Below are 27,242 nucleotides of genomic sequence, written 5' to 3'. Positions count from 1 at the left end.
TATATATATATATATAAATTCTTTCTATAAAACTTAAAATTTATTTCACATATTTTCAGGAAATATTAAAAACACGTTAAGGATGTTGATCTGTTATAAAAACTCAGCCAAATTCTATTAAACACCTCTAATGACGACAGACTGGCCGAAGCGGTAAAGATGTCAACCTGCTACTCTGAGAAAACAGGATTCTAGTCGTGTCAGGAACCTTAGGAATTTTTCATAAGCCTTGGATAATCAGGTTCTGTTCCTCACCATCCTGCCTCCATTGTGGACCTGGTCAAATTTACGATGACTCCGGATAAAATGCCCTCTTATTGTCCACAGAACGGAGTTAAAAAATGCGTAATAAAATCCCACGATAAATTCAGTTTTACCTCGAACGAAAGGAACGAAAACTCTTTTACATTCATTGTAAATCTTTTTAAAATGTCGTTTTCTGCTATTACTTAACAGAATATTAATAGAACATAAATCTGAAAACATATACCTTTTGAAAAAAATTACATTATATTTTATTAAGAATGTATATTCATAACTTAATTTGTTTATCTTAATGATAGCCAATAATATTTTTATAGACAAACTGAAAAGTCTTACTTGTACTATAAGGACAATATCCGGACCACAATTTTTGTGATCAAAAAGCCTGAAGAACTTTCCTTCCTTACCAACTTTTCCTGAATAAAGCTGCTAATATATTATTTAATACTTTCTATTAAAATGAATAATATAGTTTTTTAGTTTTCACTATGAAATAAATGTATTTTTTTTAATATTTCTGTTTTTCAAATGTAGTATTTGAAAATATTTTACAAAATTCGCCTAAATGAATAAATTTATTTAATAATTTTTTTTTATTTTACGAAATAAGACATTTCGATTTAAAATAATAAAGTAGATTAGGAATGAATCAAAATTTAATATGTATAAATAATTGGAGAAAGAAGTTTTGCATATTTTACATATGTACGAAATGACTGAATATTGCTATAAAAGCAAAAGCAAAACTTGATCATAAATTCTTTTTACTAGACAATACAGAGTAAGTCAGCAGTGAAGTCAGATTTACAGGCAATTATCAATTAAAAATATTCACTCCAATTGACAAAAGTAAGTTTTCGTAAAATATGATTAAATGATTAACGGAGTCATAAAAATTTATCGAATTTAAACATATTCTATTTTCTTCAATTCAGAAACTGCTCAACATGCAGAAATCAAAGCCTGTAAATATTAAATAAATTCTTTATAATAAAGAAAAATGGAAATATCAAAAATTATTTTAGTAACATGATCTTGGTAATTTTACTTGTGATTTGAATTTTAAATATACTCTAAACTGTTTGTATTTTAAACTTGTTCACAATAAAGAGAATTTGATACATTATAGAGATAGGACATTATAGCATAATGAAATATGTAAATAATAATAATTTAAATAAAGGAATGGAACTGGATGCTCGCTGGAATAAGATAGCGTGGCATAAAACGTCACCAGGAAGCGCTTGATGTAATTTCATTGATGAGGCCTTCAGTGAAGACGGATTTGGAGAACGTTTTAAAGGTTTAAATAAATTTACTTATTGTGAATTTTTAAAAGTCGTAGTGTTTTGTTCTCAAAGTTGGTAAAGCTTGAGTGCTTTAACTCGAAGAGGAAAGTTTATTATATTTAAAAACATTTTTATTTTATACTTTTTTATACAAAATAACCAACTTCAGTGAGAATTTTCGGGCCATCAGTGGCCAAGTGGTTCCGTTCCCTGAGCACTGGGAGTTCGGGCGTGGGTTCGACGCTTCGTCTAGACAGGTTGGCCATGTGGAGTTTTCTCGGTTTTCTCCACATCTGTAACACCTGAATAGGGGTCAATTACCCTTAAAAAGACCTCCCGAAAGGCATTCCTCTAGGCAGATCGCCTAATGTTGCGTTGCCATAACTTAACAAAACAAATAATGAAAATTTTTATAGAGCATTTTGTGCTGTATGCTGCGATGATATAACTAATGTGACTCCATTACACATTTAAATGTGCTATCTAAACTACAGATTTCTTCCCGAATCTATCGTCGATATAACACAAAATGTGTGAAAATTTAAATTTTGACGATACATTTAAGGATTTCGCTGAAATCAAAGCACAGAGAATAAATTTTATGATATACTGTAATTCGTTTTAATACTTTTTTAAATTTTTGTCTTTGCATTTTTTACAACTTTGTAGGTTAATATTTTAAATATATATAGTTTTATTATTGTATTTTATTATTTTTTGTATACGTGGATCAAGGAAATATCTTAACTTTAAATTTATTTATTAATATTTTTAAATAAAACTGTGACAAAAATTATAATGTAACTACATTTTTGAAGGGCCCGCATTTCATGATTGACCCGAGTCCCGCGGTTGTTAGAGGCGGCCTTGACTGCGAGTATGCGATAGACAGGCATTAATAGCGAGGTTGCGGTCGAAGTTTTTATCTCTCAAACGTGAACGCCGAACGTAGAGCGCCGCTATCTTGTAAGCGGCGCTCGACGTTCGACGTTCACGTTTGAGAGATAAAAACTTCGGCCGCAACCTGTCTATTATCATAAGCGTATAAACGCATACATGCGCAAGTCCTCACATGTATCTTGTTCATACGTCGGCATATACTGTACTGTACATATGGATATAGCAAATACGTGGTTTCGAAACATCGCAATGACAAAAGCCAACGCATTTAACTCGCAATATATATAACTGAATTTGTACGTCTGTTTTCAACTATATGATCTCTAAGAAAAAAGTGGTTCTATTGGTCGATAGCGCGTGTTTGAAAGAGCGAGCTAGCGTACGAGTCAACTCGACAGACTCGCACGTACCGTACATCTCACGAGAATCGAACGACACCCGGGCATAGTGACGTTTCTCGAAAGTGAGAACCGACCTTAACACCTAAATAGTTTGTTTGTTGTTCGTTTGTTAAGTTATGGCAACGCAACACTTGGGTGATCTGCCTAGGGGATGCCTTCCGGGAGGTCTTTTTAAAGGAAACTGGCCCCTATTTAGACGTTACAGACGTGGAGAAAACCCAAAAAACTCCATGTGGCCAGCCCGTCCGAGCGAGGCGCAAATCCACGACCGAACTCCCAGTGTTCAGGGTACGAAGACCGCTTGGCCACTGGTGGGCCAACACCTAAATAGGAACAAGTTTTTCATAGTCATCCCCGAGAGATACACACTCCTTGGCAGATTGGCCATATGTTGTGTTACGGTATTTACTTTTTATTTTTTAAACTCTTTCCTTCCTGTGTGCACTAAAAATGCTTCTTTTAGCAAGCACATTATGGGTTCGGGCAGGTCCACAATGGGTCTGCCGGGTGGTGAGGAACGGGGCTCGGCATATTCGGACTGACTACCCGCGAAAAAATCCTCAGGGTCTTTCAGAGCGATAGACTGATACCTTGACTATCCGGTCATCACGGATGGTGCTTAAAAGCCGGACATCTGGTCACTCTAATAATATCCTCTAAAAATTTGATAAAGGAAAAATTTATGAGAAGCTGTTCACTTACTGAATTAATCTTTTAACAAACTGACTATTTTACCAATTAATTCATTCAACGATTTTACTTTAAAAAAATTAAATCCATCATATTTTAATTTCTTAACTTGAACCATTAATCGATACGTTTAAATAATGTAATAAAATTTGTTATCATCAACAGTATTTTATTTTTAAATATTTAAAAATTTGATTAACAATTAAATTTTAGAGAGTCGTATTTCTTTCGTTTAATAAAATTTAATAAAGAACTTATGACGTAGACTCGTATTCGAGATGAAATACATTTTTTGTTATAGTATTTATTTTAATTTTTGTAGATGAATATATTTATTATTTATATACAAGGTTTTGTATTTATTTATTTGGTTAATTTTCGATGGAGAGTTTAGCCGTGAGATGGCGGGATGATATTGTCATGGTGTCTCACGTGGGTTGAAATGCCAATCTGTTCTAACAATATAAATGGAATTCGTTAAAGCTTCCAATTGCTTAGTTATTCTTATTATTGCTTATTTATTATATGATAACTGGACGCTAAAGCAAATAATTAGGGAGCGAAAGCAAAATATTTCTGAAGATGGAATATATTCATCAGTTTGGTGTCGTGGAAGTAATAATACCAATCGCAAATGTAGATTTAAAAATCTCTGTTATTGGCCAAGAAGTAAAGAATATATATTTTTTCATCATGAAAAATCGATTTTAAGTGGAGTGCCAAATAATCGATTTCCAGTTCTAGTCGATTTATCATCTGTTGATGACCACAATACTCAGTATTTCACGTTTGTAGATCTTCCTCATTCGGTATCTAATGATTTTAAAATTGAATTTATTAATAAGTCAACCTTAATATTTAATAGATTCAATCCGGACAATTTAATGCATGTTTTTCATGATGATTTATTACCTGTTTATGCAACATTAAACGAGATTTGCCACAAGATAGATGACTGTAAGGTTCAGTTGTTTTTTTCCGAAAACAGAGGTCCTGGACCATATTATGAGTTATACAAAATATTTAATGTTGCACCTTTAATCAGAGAACTGAAATTGGAAACATTATATTGTTTTAAAAATGCATGGTTAGGATTAAATAAAATGACAACTTGGTATGATTACGGCTTTAAAGTACCACAAGGACCTCTAATGGATAAGGACTGGACAATGATGTCAAGAATAATTAAACAGTTTTGTGAATATTTTATAAAGTCTTTTAATTTAAGTAATTGGAAAAGTAATAAAGAACAAACTGCAGTGTTAATAGTTAGAGAACAAAGCCGTCTAATTTTGAATGAATATGAAGTGATTGAAACTATTAAAGAGACTACAGGACTTTCTGTTCTTGTAGTAGGATTAGAAAAATATTCGGTACCGGAAATAGTAAATATTATTAGGCATTGTGTTTTAGTTATTGGAATGCATGGTGCATTGTTAGTTTTATCTATGTTTTTGCCACCTGGCTCTATTTTAATAGAATTATTTCCTTATGCAGTAAACTCAACACATTATACACCATATAAAACTTTAGTTTCTTTACCAGGAATGAATATTATATATCAGTCATGGCAAAATATGGAATTAAAAAATACAGTAACTCATCCAGATAATCCAGTACATCTTGGAGGAATAAATCATTTATCACCTGAACAGAAACAAGCTATACTATTTAACAAAGAAGTTCCACAACATCTTTGTTGTTATAATCCTGAATGGATGTTTAGAATATATCAAGATACTATTGTAAATGTATCTTCATTAAAGTATACATTAAAGTCGGCTTGGGATAACCGAAATTATGACTTAGAAAAGATTTTAGTAAAGAATTCTGAAAACATTGTGAAATTATTTTATCCTGGTCAAGTTCGCCATTCAAGATGCAATATAGTATCAACAGTAGATAATAAAAATGCAATTAAAATTACTTGGGAACCTCCTTGGAATTTGCAATATATACCTTATGCTTTAGTGCAATATGAAGTATGGATATTATTAAATGATACTGAAAATGTGACAGCTGTGATAATGAAAGAGACAAATTACATATTTGAGAATATTATAGATAATAGAGAATATCTTATTTGGATCCGATGCCATGCTGATAGTCAAGTTGGACCTTTTAATACTTATCCAATTAGTTGCAATACTTAGTTTGTAAAATGTAATAAATGAAACAATTTAAAGTCTTGCATAAATGTAATACTTGAGCTATTTGTTCACATTGTAAAATCTGCATTAATTGTGTATCTACTCTAAATGCTTTGTAATGGCAGCTGATGTCCTGTTTTAATCCTGCCTTTATTTTTTTAATATAAATGAATATTTTATTTATAAAATAAATATTTATTTTTTATTAATAAAATTCTTTAACCTCAAATGTCAAATTATTACTGTAAAACAATTGCAATAGAACAATAGAAGAAATGAAACTTTATTTATAATAATGAGTGCACTTCTTGTGAGAAATCTCTCATTTAGTAATATTTCATAAATTACATTTTTTGAAAACATGTAAAATAATTCTATTGGTTTTTGTTTATTATAAGATTTAATAACATTCAGTAACAAAATATTTTAATTCTAATTAGAATATTTTGTTTTTCTTAATTGTAATTGAATTATATAAATGTATGATTTACAATTCATATGATTTATATTACATCACAAAATAGTGACAATGTAGAATAAATACCCAGAAGATATGAGATAGCAGAAATTTTTCCATCAGTACTTCTTGTATAATTAGAAAATGAATCCAGTTTTATTCAAGCAATAAATCTTGATGCCTGATCCATAAAAGGCTAGAATCAAGTGTCATTTCAAATATTTGAGAGTAGGAGAAAATTTCGATTTTATCATAAAGACAGGATTCTATTCTATAAAATATACATAGGAATAAAATGAACAATCACAGTTTTATCAGAACTTGTGTTCAAATTATGATTGCCAATTCTGGATAGAATTTTGCTCTCTAAAGTGTTGGGAAATTTACCAACTTAAAGTAAAACAAAATTGTATAGCTCAAAGTATAAACACCAGATTGATTGTGACCTCTCAAACCTGTCCACAAGCAAAGATGAAAGAACATACCCTGTGGTACACCTGTCATATCCTTACTTGAGTAACATCTTCAATAAAATCTCAAACAGCAAACTAATTACACTTCAATTATGAGACATGAAATCAATCAAAAGAACTAACAGGAATAACTTCATGCTCAAGTGCAGCATACTTGATGGCTTCAAAATAGAGCCTAATAAGTTCTGTTTTGAAGCCATGTTAAGCTTAAAAGCATCTTTGCTATCATAGAAAATACAATTCCCTAAGTTGTTTTTCAGTTTGGAAAATTAAATTGTGCAAGGCAGTTTCACAAAACTGCAAGGAATGAAAAGGAAAATTCCTGAAACATTAAGACTATTGACAAGTTTCTCTAATTTAGTTTTTTATATTAAAGACATTAGACTGATTAATCATAATACTGTATATATATTCCTTAATGTTTTTTTTTCACAGAAAATGCTAAATTAAGCTGCAAAATTTTCAGCATAGTGCATCACTTCCTTTCTTCAGAGTCAATGATTTCAGATTAACATTCTGTTAAGCCTTTTCCTCTTTATCCTGTTTTCTTTTTTGTTTTTTATTTAGCTACAGAGCCGGCCCTACCATAGGGCTAACGGAGCAGCCGCTCCAGGCGCTAAGTCCTAGGGGGGCGCCTCAGTGTAAAGAAAATTAAAGGGTATAAATTAGGGGCAACCAAGGGGGGGGCGCCATAATAGGATCTCGCTCCATCCTAAAACTTGCCTCGGGACGGCACTGTTTGGCTACACCGAGTCTGAAAGAAAATACTCAAATATAGTAAGCAATTTTGCTTTAGATATAATTGTATAGATTGATGAAAAATCTCTCCCACTAGAGAATGATGATCATTTCATGACGGCAACTTATTTACAGTATTAAGCGCTTCAGCTTAATGTTAAAATTTCGTCATTATTACAGGACGTAATTTTCTCAATACTTTTAATGATGTTTATATATTTTTAATTATTTATGCATACGACACCATCATTATAAATGTAGGAGTTAATCTATTATCTATATGAAGTACTGTAAAGAAAATATCATCGACAACGTAAAACATGTTGATTATTGATGAGTAAAAGGTCACAGTGCTGAAAGAGTTGAGAAAAACGACTGCTAAATATCATTATCTCTCTAGACAACGTTGAATAGTACTATTCCAATGATGATTACCTGGTATTGTTATTTACTTTTATAATTAATTTTTCAAATTTTAATTTATTGCGTTTTGTTAATGCGATCTGCAAAATTCAGATTTACTATGCAAATATTGTCTCGACGAATTATTTCAAAGCTTTATATTTATGAAGCAAATTAAATTAAATTGAATTACACCATTATCTCTAGAATTTCTAAGCATTTAGAAAATCTAGAATTCTTTATTAAAACATATAGACTCTAGCCTAACGTTTTTTGAATAAATTACTGAATTAAAATTCGACATTTCTTTCTAATTAGATTTTATCCATTTATAACAATATTAAGCAACACAAGACAAATATAAATTTTAATTTTAGGGTTTTGATTACAAACGTGTTATATCAAAATTTTGTTTAGCTCATAAACCAAATTAATAACTTTGATACTATACTAATCTTGTCCAAATATCACTTGTCCAGAGCCACAGCAGATTCACATTTAACTCTTGTATTAACAAATTTTACTTTCAGCCTAAAATAATATTAAAGGAAATTTCGAATTACAATACATTGGTGACTCCTTTCTAGTAATACAGTACATGATTATACATGCCTCTAATTTATCCCCAGGCAATACTCTAATAATCTACAAATGAAATATGATGATTAGTGATTCAAAAAAGTTCAACCTCAATCTTCTAAAAAACATTTCTATGTAGTTTGGTGTTAAACAGTAATTATAAAGCATTCATACATTACACATATTCTTGAATATATACGAAATAAGTTCGACCCAAAAAACCCAAACAGCATCAAACAAAAACACATTGAGAATGTTTTTTTGGGTTGATATACTCGTAACTGCTTTTTTGTGTTGTTTGTTTATTAAAAAGGTTGTTTGTTGTCTTCAAGCCTTTAAATTGTATAAATATACTAGTATTTCTAACACATTTTTGGATAAGAATCTTAATGTGCACCAAAATGATAATCAAATGCATATCGGAAGATATAAAACGTTGATAATACATTATGAAAATAAAAATAAACTTGTAAGTTTTTAATAAATAGGCATTGATTATCATGTCATATGTAAATTAAATGATTTTTTGAAATAATATAGGGACGCTTCACGTTGTAAACACATGAGTCATACGGAAGAAAAAACCAGCGAACTTTTGGCGAATGAAAATTATTAGAAAGCATTTTATCAGTTTGAGTGTTTAGATACGGGGAAATACGAAATCGGTTAATCTACTGATTTATTAATAATGCACTTACGTCAAGTAAGCATAATAGTGATGTTGAAAAAATAAAAAAAATCATTGAAAATTTAACTGCACAATCCATTGTAGCAGAGTCGGTAGACTCTGATTGTAGTAACTAATTCACGGTCGTTTTTCGTTTTTGCAGTTTATTCCTGATTTCGAAAAATGGATAAAGTTTCAAAACAAATAATAATAATATTAAACATTGCTATTAAAATTATTTCAGCAATCCAAATAGTGTTGTTTTTACCAAACTTACCTTCGTTGTGATAAGTTTCGGAAAAACAGCCCTATTATTACACAGTCTTTTTAAATGCGGTTAATAAAGTAACAATAGTCGAAAAACTGAATATATTCAAGTATTATTATTTATTACTGATACTCCATCTTTGCACTTAATACATTTCATCTGACTTTATGCATTTCCAGGACTCTAAGACAAATAAAAATGAGTAAAAAATCATGCCTTGTTTTTCTAACTTGTTACTCAATAAAATTGATTATCTAAATATTTTTCCTTGCTTAAAACAATTATAATTCGATTTTAAACGTATGGCACGTCTTAGAATTGATGAAATGCGGTAATTTGTTTGAATTAAGTTAGTATTTTCCAAAGTACGGGAACGGATTCACCTAACGAAGCGTATTAACCCAAGGACGTAGTATATAGTCCTTGGTATTAACCACTCGGCATTCGGCCGAGGTATTTTCCTTGTTGAAATAATAATTTGATACGAATCCAAACAAGATGCTAAATGAAGAAACTACATTTAATACATTATACATTTTAGTTTTCAATTTTTAATAATAATAATAAACTTTTTTCTGAAATTTGGCTCCGTTTTTCGTGTAGTATAATTGTGAGGATGCACAGTTGGCAACCTTCTTCTTTATACATGATCATGTGACAGTGTTGTTGTCTGCTACTAGTGATGAATTACGCTTACTTACCTGCAGAAGTATGTGGAATTTATAATTAAAAAACAAAATTAGTTATTTTTTCCATCTATTATTTATGTTAATTTTACGTTATTGACGTTATAAATATTTGTTATTTATATAATTGTAATTGCTTTTAATATATTTTGCATTTATCTAGTTTATAAATTTAGAAAGCTTCAATAACAAAAAGTGAATATAACAAAGATTTAGATATTTATTAATTTTAATTGTAAAGAGTGTATCATTGCAGAAGCATTTCTTATATAATTGATATCCAATTACTGAAATTTTATATATAATTTTAGTGATTAAATGACAATGTGGACATTTTAATTATTAATTGCATTAAATTTGTTACTGTCTTTATGTGTTATAGTAGAATATGAATGTATTGTGGGCCAAGTAAAATCGGTCTCTCTCACTGGAAACAATACAAATGAATTTAGGTTAAGGACACTCGTTAGAAACTATTTTAACATTATTTTAAACGTATGAGGGGGACCCAAAAAACCGGATTTTTTGTATAAAAACTTTATTTATTAACTTTTTTACAAAATTTCTTCAGTTATCTTCAAAGTACTCTCCATTAGATGCAATGCACTTGTGAAGTCTTTTTCACCACTGTTTGAAGCATCTCTGGAACTCTTCAACCTTGATATCGTCCAGTGCCCTTAGCGAAGCTGTTTTACCGCCTCCACATCATCAAACTGCTTCCCTTTTAGATTTTTCTTCATTCTCGGAAACAGAAAAATGTCGCACGGGACTAGGTCTGGTGAATATGGAGGATGGGAAACGACAGGACATCCCAAGAAGCCAAACAGTGGGTCACTCGTAAGGCCGTGTGTGTGGGGGCGTTGTCGTGATGAAGGAGCCAGTCACCTGATCACCAAAGTTCTGGGCGTTTCCTTTGCACATCCTCTCGCAGACGTCTTAACACTTTTTTGGTGGGTTTTTTTCAACGTTTTCATTTCGAGATGTTGAAGGACGCCCGGAACTTCGCAAACGGAACAAAATAACAGTAAGAGAAACACAACACTATGTTCAAACGTAAACCTACAAACTGACGCTGTTTGCACAGCTGTTTCATGAAGGTCTCTACTAACTACATGTAATGGGAGAACTCTCTACTACGTCTACAAATGGCAGAGCACTCTCAGTTTGGTTTTTTTTGGGTTTTCCCTCGTATACAGATGCTGAAATTGATGTTCTTATGCATCTATGCTCCTCTGTGTAATCATGTTTAGACTGATCTTATGTAATTATGTCAATAGCTTCAATGCTTTGTAAAAGTTTTCCTTCACTTTGCATATACAGTAGTACTGGAATTGATCTTGTACACTTTTCCTTTTAAATATCCACTATAAAATTTACATCGCTAATGTTTTACCATCTCAGTGAGGCCAATTTTAAATGGAACACCCTTAATGTATTATTCCCATTGCTTTTTTTTTTATTTTTTTTTATTTTTGTGTAAAACAATTTGATTATTAAAACAAACTGATTGTTATTGGTATGTTTTACTGGTTTAAGATATATTTGAATTGTATGATTCAGAGAAGAAATCTGATCATTACTATAATGCTATATCCAATGTTTAATAGTAATAGATGTCCAAAATTAAACACTTCAAAGCAGTTATATATTCAACTATTCAAGACTGTGTATATGTTAATAAACACTGCACATACAACCAATATCCAGCAAGAAGAAACTACAGGAAAGCAAACCTTTGCCTCTGACACAACATAGATGTATATTTTGACTGAGCATTCCTCCTATGTAGCACCTCCCACAAAGAATGGCTTAGAAATTTACAAAGCTATGAGAAAAAAATCAGTTTCAGTTTTAAAGATACAGACTCTTTCCCCACATGGAAGTCAATCTATGACCTTTAATCTTACAACCTCCCCTTCCCTCTCTCTCTTTCTCTCTCCTCTTTTAACATGTGGACAGCAATCACCTATTCCTAGTAATTTTTCTTTCATACTGTTTGTTTTAACAGCTGAATTCAAACTGCAAAGATCAGCCAGATCAGTGTTAAAGGGATTCAAATGTAACATCTGTCTCTTGCTTAGTTGACATCATTGTATTTGATTCAATATTTTCCTCAATGGTGAAGAACTTATAAATTGTATTGAAGTGCTTCTGATGAGTAAGTTTTCAATTTAAACACATGATACTGCCTTTTGGGTCTTAGAGTATGAAGAGTTTTGGCCACATCATTGATAGAGATGGAGCCTGATCTCATCTTGACAAACTAAGAGCAGCTAACTTAAACCAACAAACTTACAAATGAGAAGCTTCCTGGGATTCTGTCCATATTATCATCACTTTATAGAAAGTTTTGTTGCTATTGTTTAATCATTAGCTTCACTCCAAACCAAGACAGAAAGCTTCACATGAACTCCTAACAAAAATCTTCAATAAATTAAACACTGCTGACTTTTGAAATGCCTAAGTTTTTATTGTAAAGCAGATTGATACACAATGTTTTTAGTTTTTGAGTAAGCAATATAATTTTGTTAAACACTATTTGTTATTCTAAAGGAAACAATGGTTAATGAACTTTCTTGAAAACTCCCTGAAGATGTATGCAAGCTGGTGCTGAAAATTAACATGCAAGATTACTTACAGAATGATTTATCTGCCAGTTGTTTTGCTTAACAACTGCTATCTTAATGATGGAAAAATATCAATCAATTTGAAAAACAAACTTATTGTGTGGTATTATTAAATTTTTAATTGTAATTCTTTTTGTAATGTAAAGTAACCCTCAAAAACTTCTAGGTACAATGCACATCTTTTACTAGCTCTTAGTAATATTTAGTAGTGCTCTAATATTTCATTGGTTAGATATGTAAGCCATCCTGTTGTAGACTGAAAATTGATTTTTTTTTTTTCTGACAGAAAGTGGTTGTCGACCTTGATGAGAGAATGGCTTTTGAAAAGTTTGGTTGTATTTTATTTGCTTATATATTCTTGAAATGTGTAAAGAACAGACAAACTTTATTTTTTAAGTACTTTATGTTAACAGGATGTCAGTTGATATATACAGCAATGGGTAAGATTCAAGCTTTGAAGGAGGGGTTTTGCACCTCCAGAATTGTTGACCCCGCTATACAAGTAAAAAAGTCAAAGAAACCTTACCTGTAAATGTGACCCTTAACACGGTATTCACCTCTAAAGGTCAGTTTTTAACATGTATCAGTATACTGCCTCCATGTTATGCATGTAGTCATGCATTTTGGTGCTTGCTATCACTCACACCTCAGCACCTGGGTGGGGACATGCTCCCACATTCTCCTAAAATTATACATCATTAAGTGTTCCACAAACAGTTAAGTGGGCTACTCAAAGGCAGCAGAGTCATGTGGGCTAAATAGTTGAACACAGTCATAGCAGAGCGACACGACAACGGTATCAAGCTTCAGATTAAAGTTACAACTGGCATCCTATTAACAGAAAAGTACTTTTTATATATACAGTGGGTGATCGGTTAACGAACGTAATCCATTCCAAGACTTTGTTCACTATCTGAATTGTTCATTAACTGATTATCAATTTACCATAAGTTTTTATGGGAATTTGATTAATTCATTCTGGACACTCCAAAAATTAAAAAATACATACTTTCTTACTATGTTTATTTATATGTAATAATAAAAATACATATATACAGTCTTGCATTTTTATTAGTCATGTTTTTTCCATTTGTGGGGTTAAGCAATCTGTCTAATGTCGATTGCTTTTCTCTTCTTTAGGATTTTTCAGAAGTAATAGCATTGTTGTTGTAGAGATTCCTAAGCCTGTTAACTTCAACCTGGTTTGGATGCCGTTCTGACCGTTGTTCTGACATCCTCCCACTTCTTCAAAAGATATTTAATAGCAGATATCGGCATTAATCCTCTTTATCAGAAGAAAATGTCTTGCTGAGTTTCTTGGTGTTATTCATTCAAGAGTTCTTGGCATTCTTCTGTCATCAGATCCATTTCAAATGTTGTCAGGCATTCTGTTATGAGCTCTTCAATGTTCTTTATTTGTCAGATGTGATTTTTGTTACCCCTTTAGCTGCTTGAGTTTTCTCGATTATACTGTATCTTTCTTAGATAAGATTGACCTGCGGCTACTGTAGACCTGTTCACGCCATACTGCCCAGCAATATCAGACATCTTGTGCTCCACTTGCTATTATACTCGCACTTTTTGAAAATAAAAACTGACGCAAAACTTAACAAGTGCTCGCCTGACAGTCTTGCGAATACTATAAAAGAATTGTTTCTGTCAGAAAAATAAAAGGCTGGAATTACAAGGGAGAATTTCAAAGTTCGGAGGAATACTATATGATCAGTATATACCGGGTTGAGCGTCAATGTCGACATCTCACACGCTCTAAAAAGTTCCTAATTGTTGACTGAAGATAAGGGAAGACCAATTGTTAGTCATTATTTTACATCACTTCTTGTGTTTGTTCTGTGAGGTGTTTGTTGTCCGAACATAAAAATCTTTTGCGAAAGTGTTCGTTAACCGATCACCCATTATATATGTACTGTATTATATTAGAATGACAATTATTGCATTATGTGTCTTAACTATCAAAGTTCTCTGAAATGATATCAATATACTGCATATATACTGAGGATAATACAGTTTTCAAGAAAAGATTCAAATAGAAGTGTATAATATTATCAAGTAATGCATTTTGTCGGTGACAGACAAAAGATTTTTCACATTTTCTGAAGATATTCTTGATGACTAGATAAAGGAAACACTGTTTAGTGAAGCTTGTATTGCACTTTAAAATTGATAAGTAACACACTCCATTGAATAATCTTCACCCCTTTTAAATAATTTTTTTAACATAAATATCTAAATGTTATTAACACAAAATTATGGTATTTGAATTATTATATACAAACTATTGTATATGAAGATCATTATATTTATTTTTGTTTAATAAAAAATGGTGAAACAAACCATTATCCAGCATAAAAATGTAAGACAGTTAACATTTTCTGTTTAACATTTTGTTCTGTGAGGTGTTTGTTGTCTGAATATAAAAATCTTTCACAAAAGTGTTCATTGTCTGAACATAAAAATCTTATGTTTAATGGGCATCTTCAGACTATGACCACCACAGCTGTTAAAACAACAGGGATTGCTGTACATGTGTTAATAGGGTTATGTATGAGCTCACCATTTTTTAGTTTTGTTTTATGTAGGTAGATAATACATAGATTAGATAGATTGTTATTATCTAGATAGTTGATTGAAGTAAAAATTTATCATTTAAACAAACTGAAATATATTAACATAAGCCCTCAAGTATATTTGTCTAATTGGCATAAATACATATAATGCAAAATTAAGGGCTAAATGCAATAGATTATTCAATTATATTAACATAAAATGTATTTAATTATTAAATGATGGCTAGTTAAATATATTTTTTACATACATATGAAATAAAACTGATTACTGGATAATTTATTAAAGAAGAATGCAAAATAGAATTTATTTTATTAATAATGATAAACAGTTGAAACATTAATGAATATTATGTTAGAATTAAAATGAAGTTATAGATCTTGGAGATAAATATCAAATCAGTTTTGTTAAAGATAAGAAATTTATCCATAAATTTATATAAAATTATTTTAGTTAATCAATACTACTAGCATTATTTAAATGGACATCTGCAGAGAGGGCAAATAGGGTACTTGCCCCCTTGGGATTGAGTAAAAAATTCCACAAATTATAAACATAAAATTGAGATATGTAACCTTACATCCTTGACCATAGGACAGTTTATCTTTTTGCATTGATACAATACTATATTCTATAGTCTACTTATGAAAAAACTTCAAACATAAAAATTTATTGATATAATTGTCTCCAAACTTTGCTTCCCCTGGAGGTTTTGATAACTAACTTAGTCCAAATTATTCAGTTCTGTTTATTTTTTCCTTGGATTTATAAATTGTCATCACTCATGATGGAGATAATTACATATACAGTACATGATAAGCAGAGAATAGGCAAAAAATTTCTATATGTAGACACAGATAATGTAGAAATTACAGTATATTGAATATCTCATTAATATTTAGTTTGTTTTTATTGTCATTGATCAGAAAATGTAATAGCTTTCTGTAATAGTCCATCACTATAATAAACATTTTTTTATAATTTACAGACAAATTACTTATAACTAAGTCCAGGATTTGTATGCTTCTGCAAGTTTTTTTTTTTCTTTAAATGCTATAATGTTGGAACCTTATATAAACACAATTTGGTCAAAGTGTATTAAATTAAGATAGTGTAAGTACAAACTGGATAGTGAATGAATATTTAATTTATAGATATAAAAAGATATTATCCAATCCTGGACTGGTGAACCAATTTCCTGTTTGAGAAGGCAATAATACGTGGGACGAGAGGGTCGACATCTCTGATCTCTGTCAGGACTGACACCAGTGTAACGTCCATCAGGTCAAGAAGGTTATGTAGGTCATGCGAGCGGTCGCGTGTGCGAGCGATCGGACGGATGGAGTGAGAGACAGCACACTGGAAGTGACTCATGCAGAGACTAGGTTAACTAAACAATTTATTGATAAAATAGAATTTTATACATGTGATATCATTAATGATGTCAAAATATGTCTAGATATTCCCTGGGGTTGTGCGGAAGAGAGAGAGAGAATTCACAGGCTGTTCGCATGGCGATAAATACCTGAAGTTTGGTTGATTTGCAAGTAGGTCTTGAGTTTCTTGACGGCAAAGTTAGTCCAGTTAGGCAATCGAGTATTCTGGTTTGGCAACGCCATTAATCCAAATAAGAGGCACTTAATAAGTCCTATGGATGACAAAGTTAATGCAGTGGAAAGTACAGCGCGTGGGTGATGACTGCACTTTTTGGAGAACAGCCAGCGACTGCCTCAATTTTTCAGTTCCTTATCTTCAACCAATGAACTTAAGACAATAGGTCAGAAGGTTATAGGAAAGTGTCACTTTCGCTGCTGAGAACTCACCAAATGATTAGCTCCCAGGTGTGAAAGTTGGCAGTTATCTGACAAAATGGTATTGTTAGGAAGTTGTTATGAGTTAAGCACGTAAACATACAGATTACGTAGTGCTGAGTCTTACATACATATGCCAAGTGACTGCCAGATATAATCTGGCAGTTGTTTGGCATATTACTAAAATATTGGGCTTTGGGATGTTATATAGGCATTAAAGCACTTTAGATTATCATCAGGAATAGAAAAATATAAACTATTAAGTAGTATTTAAAAAATTGAATAATTTAAGTACACCTGATTCTACTTTTATTCAATTTTGATTTAACATGGTGTAGAAAAAAGTTCAATTCTCTTTTATGCACAATTTGTTTTGATCTAACATGTGTCAATAAATTTGCCTTTTTAAAAAAATCTCCAAAAAATGCAGTTTTTTAAAAAGGCAAAAGCCTTTTTGGAATTTATCCTGTTGACACCAAGTGCCTTTTTTCCACACCAATTATGAGTTCAGCCAGGCCTTCAATGGAGAACCAGGTGGTAAGGGATGGAATATTAGAACATTATCTTTCAAAATGTATGAATAAGTCTGTATATTCTCATAATTTTTGAAATCATCATTTTTTGAAAAAAGAAACATTCTTAAAAAAATTTTATTTTTTTAATAGACAACCCAAAATTAGAAAAATATTGAGGATTTCATTTGAAATTTTTAACTTGAAAATATTTATTTAAACATAAATGATAGTACTTTCAAAAAAGTAATTTGTCATCTTCAGGCAAAATATTCTAAATAGTACATGGTATGGTTTCTTTACAGTAATTCAGAAATGGAAACCAGTAATTTTCAAAAAATAATGTAAAGAAAATTTGACTGAAATGTAGAACATAAACTAAATAATTAATTTAAAATATAAATACATAAACATAATTATTGAACAAATTAATTAAAAAATATACATAAAATAAAAACAAACTTTGTTTTTTTCAAGTTATGAGAGATGTGACACAATTAAATAAGTGTGAAATGCAACACAATAGGTAGGGGATTGCATCAGGCACATATGTTACTATTTTTCTTTGTTGTTTTAAAAACTAAACATAAGTAAGGCAATTCAAATATTTGCCAGTTACATTTGTTATTAGTAAGGATGTGTATTGACTCCTAAATAAGTTGTGATCCATACAGTGTTGAATTAATCTGATCTCTTCTCACAATGACTCAAAACCATGTACCAATACTCCCTAACTAGTTTTGTAATGCATCTATGTAGTATGATAGATATAGTCTTGATGTTCAACCTGTTTGTGAACATTTTGTAAGTGGCCCCAATGTTCACAAAATTAGATACTGTAGAACCTAATTTTAAAAGAATTTTGTAGATCTTTGAGCATTCTTGTGACGATCATGGCAATCAAGATCCCCAACTGATAGCTGTACCTAGAAAGCCAGTCTCTATTCTTAAGACTGATAGGTTGGTTAGCTAAAAAATAGGAATCATGTATGTGGGTGTTTCTGTATGCAGATTGGATGCCAATTTACAAAAATAAACCCATATATTAATGAAAGATTGCTTACACAAAAATTGGGGGTTTGTTGTGTCAACTAGGTCAGTTTCTAAAAAGGTCTGAAATCCCCACAGTCACATTGATGTTCATTCTTTGATAAGTTGTCAGTTCTGGACTAGTTTTTCTCAACAGAATCCTTTATTAATGGAGGTGCATACACAGATGGAATGTTAATTGGGATTTTCTATGTTAAAATTGAGACTTTCAAAATTCACAGCTTGAAGTTGTTTGGAGAAGTGTGTTGGAACTAAACAAACAGCATAAAGAGCAGAACTTGGCAAAAGATCTGATTTTAGGAAAAGAGCTCTTTGGATAACTTGTATCTTTGAGGATAAATAGTACTTCTGAAAAAAAGCAGATCTTGAGAAAGGACCTTATGTCCATGAGACATGGGTTTGTATCTATTCTGACCTGCAATTACCAATTCCAATTGGTCTTGGTTCCTCATCCTCACTTTTTGATTGTAGGTTACCTGTTTCCAAGTGTAACTCAACCAATTTAAGTTGCAGGAGAGGTTGATCATTAAATATTACACTTAATCCGATCCCAACTGGTGATGGTTGATCTTAGGACTTACATTGTTTATTCATTCCTTCATTATTTATTATACAAAGTATTTCTCTCTCTCTCTCTCATTCTCCATGTAAAAATACCTTTAAACAGCAATTGCCAGCCAGTGGTTTGCTCACAGATGATCAGTGGTCTGTGAAAGAAATTTGGACATTGATCAACTCACAGTTATGTGAAATATTATGAAAGAAATGCAAAATGCTTGGTTGCTTTTACTCATTCATTGAGGGTTTTTTTATTTGAATCTAAAACCAAACATGAAATGACTGTTATCAATAAATAATAATGTCAATAAATCAATAAATAATGATGTGAATGTGTTGTGTTCGTAAAATAAATGATTACTTGTTAACGTATATAATTAACTTTATTATAATACAAACATAACTTGGTGATAATACAAATGTAACTTTGTGCCTCTAAGTCTAAGTGTTACAACAGCTAATGCACAATTGATGGGATACAAAGGAACACGACAAAGGTCAGAGGTGCAGGGTCGCCTAACTAGGTCAAGGGGCAATTTGGTGTGGATTATCCCCTTGGAGGTTTACATACATAACAGAATGCAACTGTTGTCCTTCGTGGAATGTGAACTTGATCCAAAATATGTTCATTATTTATTGTTGATTTTGCCTGGAGTGGCTTTATTGTTGGTTCTAGTCAATTGTTTTTTTCTGTCAACAGTATACTGGTGTTTATTTTTCATGATACTGTGGCTGTCTGCCATTTTTGTCTATGTAAATACTGTATATAGATTTAGAATTCCTTTATTCTTTCCTTTCCCCCTTCTTCCTTCCGCTAATAACCCTTTCCTGTCACCTGACAGGAGCGGGAAATTCGTGGGTCCTGATTGATGGTTTGCCAACAGGGAAGGGACAGGGAGGGCCCTGCCCGTGGGTTTTTTTTCTAAGACAAAGGGTGAGAAAGATGACCACTTTTGGGTTGGACACCGAGAAGGCAAGTTGTGGATGACTCCTCTGGAACGCAAGTTAGTCAACATCGACAGAGAGAGAGCCTAGAGAACCAAGGGGACAGAGTCAAGAACTAATCACGAGACTCATTCCAGTAAAGTCTGAAGAGATACCTCGGTGCAGACTGAATTCCACTTGTCCTCATCAAGACATCATTTTTGATGTCTCGATGACTGGCTACTCACATAAAAAGTGAGTACCCAATGCTCAGTGAAAAAGTCGTCATAATTTTAATTCCATTTGCAACAACCTATTTGTGTGAAAAGACATTCTCATCTGTTACAGCAACGAAAACAAATACTGCTGTCTGCTTGAAATACAATCGGCTCTCTGTGTTGCATTGATGTTATTGGAGGGAAGAATCCATTAACTTATTTCAAACAAGCAGCAACAAACTTCACACTAATTCGTTATAATTAAATAAGTGAATTTCATATTAATAAAGTAAAATGGAACTTTTACGATCATTTGTCTGTAGATTTTTGTATCTTTAAAAAATTCATGATAGTGGTCTGCAGGATTGAAAATTGTGAGTTTAGTTGTCTGTAAAGTCAGAAAGGTTGATTACTGCTGCCTTAAAACACATTCAGTGAGGGGGTTCAGACCATTGTCCAAAGTCTCACATTCTTGTGTGGAATAACATTCTCTGTCAATGCATAGCAACCTATGTACTGAAGTTGAAATTTGTTCAGTTGGATATACCAATATTTCTTGAATATACAGGTAAGATAGGATGTAATCCTATCTGCAGAAATCTATATCTTGTTATCTACATAGAGTCCATATTAGAGTTAGCTTCATGCTCTTTAATTCTTGCTGCTAGTGATATATTATTAGCTTTGATGTAACATAATTCTTGCCTTATTCTAATACAACACTTTCATGTGCTTGCTGATCCCACTTCCATCTTGGTGGCTTGAAACCAAGCTAAAATGGTACAGAGGAGGCAGTTAAAACATTCCAAAGCTTGGCAAATTTACAAAGCAACTCTAAAGGGGCAAGTAATAAATTGCAGATACTATAATGAATTATTGGGAGCATGAAAAGCATTACTAATGTGATATGGAAGAATATAAGATTTATTTATTTATTTGTGTATATTTAGTTGTATATAATTTATTTATTTATTTATATTATCCCTGTAATATTTTGTTTTTATCTTATTGTAATTTTTTGCTAGTTATTTTATGATTTGTATATACATACCAGACAAATGGACATTCAACACAAGCATTTGAATTTATGAAATTATGTTCTAATGAATTAACTTTCAAATTGAATTAATAAGTTCTGTACTGATGACTGTTTATTCTATTTACAATGTATTTTTATTCTGTGAAGGTGGTCATTTAAAAACAACTGAAAATGTTAAATGAATTTTACACTGGTATGCAAAACTTAAACAACAATGTAATTTTTAAGCAGACATCCATGAAATTGTAGAGAAAGGCTTGTTGCAATCAGTACTAATGAACACCCAACTCAGTAGAAAGGTGGTTCGTATTCAGGAAGAAGACATCACAGGTGACGTGTGCAGTAAGTGCACACCGTGCGAGACTACAATAAGAAGGAGGTTTTGATTCCATACTGTATGCATTCTATTCATTTTTGCGCTAGTATACTTTCTTCATCCTTTAAGTACAAAATACTGTCTCTGTATTCTGAATTTCATGTCTATGTCTCCAAATGATTTCTTGTGGAGTTATGGTAAAAAAACAATTGTTGCTTAAGTTTTACACACCAGGAAAATATCCATAATATAGTGATAGACAGCACGCTAATCATTTGTTACAAAAACTTTTACCATAGAAGCGTTAAATTAAATATGTATGTCACTAAATTGACGAGCGCTTTCGACGATACACACTTTCGTCTTCTTCAGGTCATTAGAAGATATAAGATCCTTTTTTGAATACAAAATTTAAAACATTCCAATCTTAATTAACATTTTGGAATAACAGCAACAGTAGAATATAAGAAGATATTTAAATAAAAACACGCGCGTTTATACTGCGCATGCGTTAGACACCTCTATATTGTGGATTTAGTTACGATGTTTTATATAGCTGTACAAACTGATCCACAAAGGGGGCAAATCCAGTGTGAGGGTGTTGCAGGGCTTTAATACGTTGGTGATGAGGGCTTCCCAGATATATACAAGATTTTTGTTGTTGCAATGTTTTAATGACCCGAAGAAGACGAAAGTGTGTATCGTCGAAAGTGCTCATCAATTTAGTGGCATACGTATTTACACACCAGTGTATTTTTAATTATACATTAACTCTCTAAACACAAAACTGGCCAAAATCGGCTTAATCCATTAGAAACAAAATCAGCTTATGGAAAAGTTGTTTGATTTGTTTTTCTACACAAATTTCCCTGGTAACCTGAAGGGTAAAAACAATGTAGTCTCCAGTTACAGTATCTAGAAAGAAGAAAATTTCAGAGCTTAGCGTTAAGGTGTTTGTGTAACATTATTAGTAGTATTACAAGTGCAGTTTTTGAAGTAGTGAAAAGATATTTATATCTAATGTTATTGGTTTAGTTTTTGTAGTATCAATATTATTTGGTAGCATAATATATTTGTTTGATTTTTTTCTACATTTTGATATATTTATTCTTTATGAACAACTATCAAAGTGCAAAGTTCATATTAGATTATTTTTACATGTGTTTGATAATTAAAAATAATTTATTAAAAACTTTTTACTTTTCATTTAAAGTTATTAATATGTAATATTTATTTGCAGATTCTTGTCAATATATTTGAATATCTTCACCTATCAGATCGAATTTGTGCAAGCCAAGTTTGTAAACAATGGTATTTTGCAACTTTAGATCAACGTCTGTGGCAGAAAGTTGCTATAGTTCTTCATGACAATGCAACATCAAGTATGAAAATTTTAAAAAATAGTCATTGTGTTTTTAATCATCTTGTATTGAAAGAAATTGATCTAACTTCCAATTCACTTGAATTTTGGGAAAGTATTGGACCAACAATTCAACACTTAGATTTTCATAGTTGTGATATATCTGAAAGATTGTTTGTTGATATTTTATCTGAATGTATGTCATTACAATATTTAGGAATCAATGGTTGTAATGGTCTTTTTATATCAGGAATTCTATTAGAAAGACTTAGTGATCTCTCACTGTTAGAGACAAAATTACAAAATATTACTGAATTAAATTTAGGATGTAATAGATATTTGTGTGATGCCACTTTTAACAGAATAATGAAATTAGTTCCAAGATTAAAAAAATTATCTGTTGCTGGTTGTCAAATATCCTTTCATCCAGGTATTTATAAAAGATTTTATCCAAAAGAAGAAGATAAAGTCCCTTCTGGGTCAGTACTTACTTTCCAAAACATTTTAACATTCATTAAAACAATGAATAAAACTTTAAATAGTTTGAATTTTGGAAGGACTTTGATTGATAGTCGAGCATTAACAATTTTAGTAAAAGAATGTGGGTTAAGTTTGAAAGAATTATATTTAGTTTCTTGTGAACAGCTTTCTAAATTTGGTATTAAGGCATTATGTGAATATCAGTCTCAATTAAAAGTTCTTGATCTTAGCATGACTTACCAAATAGCTGATGAATCTGTTTCGGCAATATGTGAAAAACTTTTGGAACTTCAAGATCTTAGTTTGCGTCGGTGTCATAATTTGACAGATAGAAGTGTAAGTGCAATTTCAAGATTAAATAAATTAAAGAGACTTGATCTTTCATCATGTGAAAAAATTACACCATTTGGCTTTAAGGAAGCTCTGTGTACAGAATCATTCTTGTATTTAGAACATCTTAATCTCAGTTATTGTAATATTACTGATGACATTACTCTCATATTTGTGAAACACATGCCTAATCTTTTGCATCTAGATCTTACATCATGTTTTAACATTACAGATTTAACTGTAAATGCTATTGCAAAATATTTATTAAAATTGCGAACATTGAGATTAGCATGGTGTAGAGATATAACAGATAATAGTCTTGCTAATATAAAAGTTACAAATGAAACTGGTGAATATGATAAAAATATAAATTGTACATCATCTAATAATTTATCCACAATAGATAAATTAAATCAGTATTCTCTTATTGAAACTGAACATTCTTCTTTGACAAGTGTTAAAGGATTGAGAGAGTTAGATATATGTGGATGTATAAAAATTACAGATCAAACTCTTAAATTTGGAATTTTATTTTTAGAATTAAATTATTTAAATCTAAGTTTATGCCAAAATATAACTGATGAAGGACTTATTTCTATTGGAAAGAACAATCCAAGCTTAGAAACCTTCATTTTAAGTCAGTGTTCTAAGGTAAGTAATAATTTTATAAAAATCATTATTAATTTGCTTTTATAAAATAATTTGTAATAATTTGTGAAAGTAATAGAGAGGTTGCGGCCGACGTTTTAAATGCGAAAACGTGTACATTGGACATTCAGTGCTGTTTTCCTATAAACCTAGAAGTTTGACAATGGTGTTTGGATAGTCAGTGGAATCATGCTCAACGTTCCAAACACCATTGCCAAACTTCTAGGCCTTTAGGATAGTCAGTGGAATCATGCTCGACATTCCAAACACTATTGCCAAACTTCTAGGCCTTTAGGAAAGCGGCGCTAAACATCTGATGTACACGTTTTTGCATTGAAAACATCGGCCGCAACCTCTCTAATAACTCAATAAAACAAGCTTAAACAACAAGAACTACAGTTTCCAAAAGTATTTAATATAATTTCTTTTTTTAAGAATAATTTTAACATTTTAATTTTAAAATATTTAACAAAATAAAAAAAAAACATTAACATTCACTGTTTGTATGTAAAAGGAAGTAGTTTGGTAATATCCTTTAAGTTTTACTTGATCATTACATACTTTGTATTGTTTTTCAAGGTTACATTTTATGTAAATCACTTAGATATAAGGCTACAGCAGTTCTTTCAATAGTGTGACTAATTAATTAAAAACATTCTTTAAATTTTATTAAAATAATCACATATTTTATGTCATTAGAAAGAAGACAAAATGAAGAAATTAAACATATAATCATAGTTTTTTGATGTAATGCTGACAGTTTCAGTTTTAGAATAAAAAAACATTCGTTTTTCTAATGGATAGATGACAGACAGACATTTTTTATTATATTATTAACTTCTATTTCTTTTACATTGAAATCAGTTGTTCTATTCAATTTTAAAAATGTTGCACTTGAAATCAATAATTTTTTTTTTAAACAAAGTACCAGGGCTGTGGAGTTGGAGTCGTGGAGTTTTGGTGTTTAAGCCGGAGTCGGAGTTGTCAAAAAATCCGCCAACTCCGACTCCTTTTTAATTACCAACTTGTTATGTATATAAAACGGAAAAGTATTGGAATCGTGTCAAATTTGACCCTCCAAGTTTTTTTTTGCAAATCTACACGTTTGGAGACCTCTCAAACCCCCCAAAAAAGTCAGTAAAGGGAAAAAATTCATGCATGCTTATGTGTTGGTGTCTAATTTGTTTAATTTCTTTATTTTATGTTTTGAGATATTAAACAATGGGTAAAGTTTAAGAAACGAAATGTGGCACTGTAACTTGCGTATAAAGGGGCATTAATATTATTAAATTTTGGTTCTTAATTAAAGGTCGCCAGGGTGAAGACATAAAAGTGGTCATGTGTCATATCTCTTAATCATATATCTTAATGAATATTTTACTCGTTATTAGCGTTCAAAATTAAAAAAAATAAAATAAAACTCGTCTTTACCCTCAAAGTAAGCTTTTTTGCCATTTTATAATAGTACAGTAAAACCCGTTAAGATGTTCTCGCTTAAGATGTTAGAATGTATATGGGGACATGATTTAGTTCAACCACTTTGACTTAAATAACTAACTCCTATGTTAAACCATCTGACTCCAATTCTGACCACTCTAACCACAGAAATTATTAGGCTTTGAACAGGGTGAACAAAATCATGCCTCCCCACACACAGTCTAACATCCACACATATAGAAAAAACCTCGAATCTTTTGCATATCTCGAAATTTCAAGATGTTCTGAGTCCAAAAATGTAAAAATTTGGGAGGGGTCAGTTTTTTGACCAAGCACTACACTTTTCCTCTGTTATATATAACAGCCAGAAAAGTAAAAATTATTGAATACATATTTATATATTACTTAGAAAAGTCTTTTNTCTCAGCAAATTTACTCTTCTTCATGCCCCCTTTTCTCAACCACACCTTTTGTCCTACCTCAAACCTTTCTAACTTATGGCCTTTACTACTATATTCTCTTCTACCCTTGTTAAAATGTTCCACACATATCCTTCAATGTGCAGAGTTTTGTAATCAGAAGCCATATTTTATTTTACAGATAACTGATTTTGGTATCTCCAATTCAATAAAATATTTACCAAGAATAAAATATCTGGACATTCAGGGATGTAAACTCATTACTGATGAAACATTAAGGAATATAAATAAATATGCTTTGAATATTAGATATTTAGATATATCTCATTGTGATAAGATGTCGTTAGAAGAGGTTGAAATCCTAGAAAAAGATGTGAAGACTCTTCACACTGTTCATAAACTTAATATAATTTATAAGCAAAATGAAGATAAGTGTGATTACTTAAATTTTTAATAAGTATGATTCATTGAAACTGTATTGCGCTTATTGCTTGATTTAAAAGTTAAAACTATAATTTGAGCTAATCTCACTAATTTAAAAAATTAATAATGATACAATATTATTTGTGATATGTAATTAAAAAAGTAGAAGTACAAATTTTCAATGGAAATATACTTGTCATGACATTAATCTAGCAATTTTTATTGCTATATTAGGAAGGGACAGGGAGGGCCCTGCCCGTGGGTTTTTTTTCTAAGACAAAGGGTGAGAAAGATGACCACTTTTGGGTTGGACACCGAGAAGGCAAGTTGTGGATGACTCCTCTGGAACGCAAGTTAGTCAACATCGACAGAGAGAGAGCCTAGAGAACCAAGGGGACAGAGTCAAGAACTAATCACGAGACTCATTCCAGTAAAGTCTGAAGAGATAACTCGGTGCAGACTGAATTCCACTTGTCCTCATCAAGACATCATTTTTGATGTCTCGATGACTGGCTACTCACATAAAAAGTGAGTACCCAATGC

The 27,242-nt window shown here is 31.3% G+C and overlaps 2 protein-coding genes across 2 annotated transcripts; both read left to right on the top strand.

Moving 5' to 3' along the window:
* The first annotated feature begins 3,951 nt into the window (after positions 1-3,951).
* LOC111642238 (protein O-linked-mannose beta-1,4-N-acetylglucosaminyltransferase 2-like) lies at positions 3,952-5,942 on the top strand. Its single transcript, XM_023388549.1, has one exon. The coding sequence runs from the start codon at positions 4,012-4,014 to the stop codon at positions 5,695-5,697; it is 1,686 nt and encodes a 561-aa protein (XP_023244317.1). The 5' UTR covers positions 3,952-4,011; the 3' UTR covers positions 5,698-5,942.
* A 3,921-nt stretch (positions 5,943-9,863) lies between these two features.
* On the top strand, positions 9,864-26,890 carry LOC111642240 (F-box/LRR-repeat protein 14-like). The gene is made up of 3 exons (XM_023388550.1): positions 9,864-9,987; positions 22,843-24,423; positions 26,458-26,890. Exons 1-3 carry the CDS (start codon positions 9,961-9,963, stop codon positions 26,728-26,730), a joined length of 1,881 nt encoding a protein of 626 aa, XP_023244318.1. The 5' UTR covers positions 9,864-9,960; the 3' UTR covers positions 26,731-26,890.
* The last annotated feature ends 352 nt before the right edge of the window (positions 26,891-27,242 follow it).

The sequence above is a fragment of the Centruroides sculpturatus genome, unplaced genomic scaffold (genome assembly GCF_000671375.1).
Source record: "Centruroides sculpturatus isolate CEXI.00-Female unplaced genomic scaffold, Cexi_2.0 scaffold1471, whole genome shotgun sequence".
In the NCBI taxonomy this organism is placed as follows: domain Eukaryota; kingdom Metazoa; phylum Arthropoda; class Arachnida; order Scorpiones; family Buthidae; genus Centruroides; species Centruroides sculpturatus.
The sequence above is the reverse complement of the archived record's forward strand: the minus strand, read 5'-3'. Positions and strand labels throughout refer to the sequence as shown.

Excerpts from the sequence above, each read along its gene's own strand:
- LOC111642238 (XM_023388549.1), top strand. The coding sequence starts at position 4,012 with ATGGAATTCGTTAAAGCTTCCAATTGCTTAGTTATTCTTATTATTGCT.
- LOC111642240 (XM_023388550.1), top strand. The coding sequence starts at position 9,961 with ATGAATTACGCTTACTTACCTGCAGAA. Across the intron at positions 9,988-22,842 it reads ACGCTTACTTACCTGCAGAA|ATTCTTGTCAATATATTTGA; the intron begins GTATGTGGAATT and ends ATTTATTTGCAG. Across the intron at positions 24,424-26,457 it reads TTTTAAGTCAGTGTTCTAAG|ATAACTGATTTTGGTATCTC; the intron begins GTAAGTAATAAT and ends TTTATTTTACAG.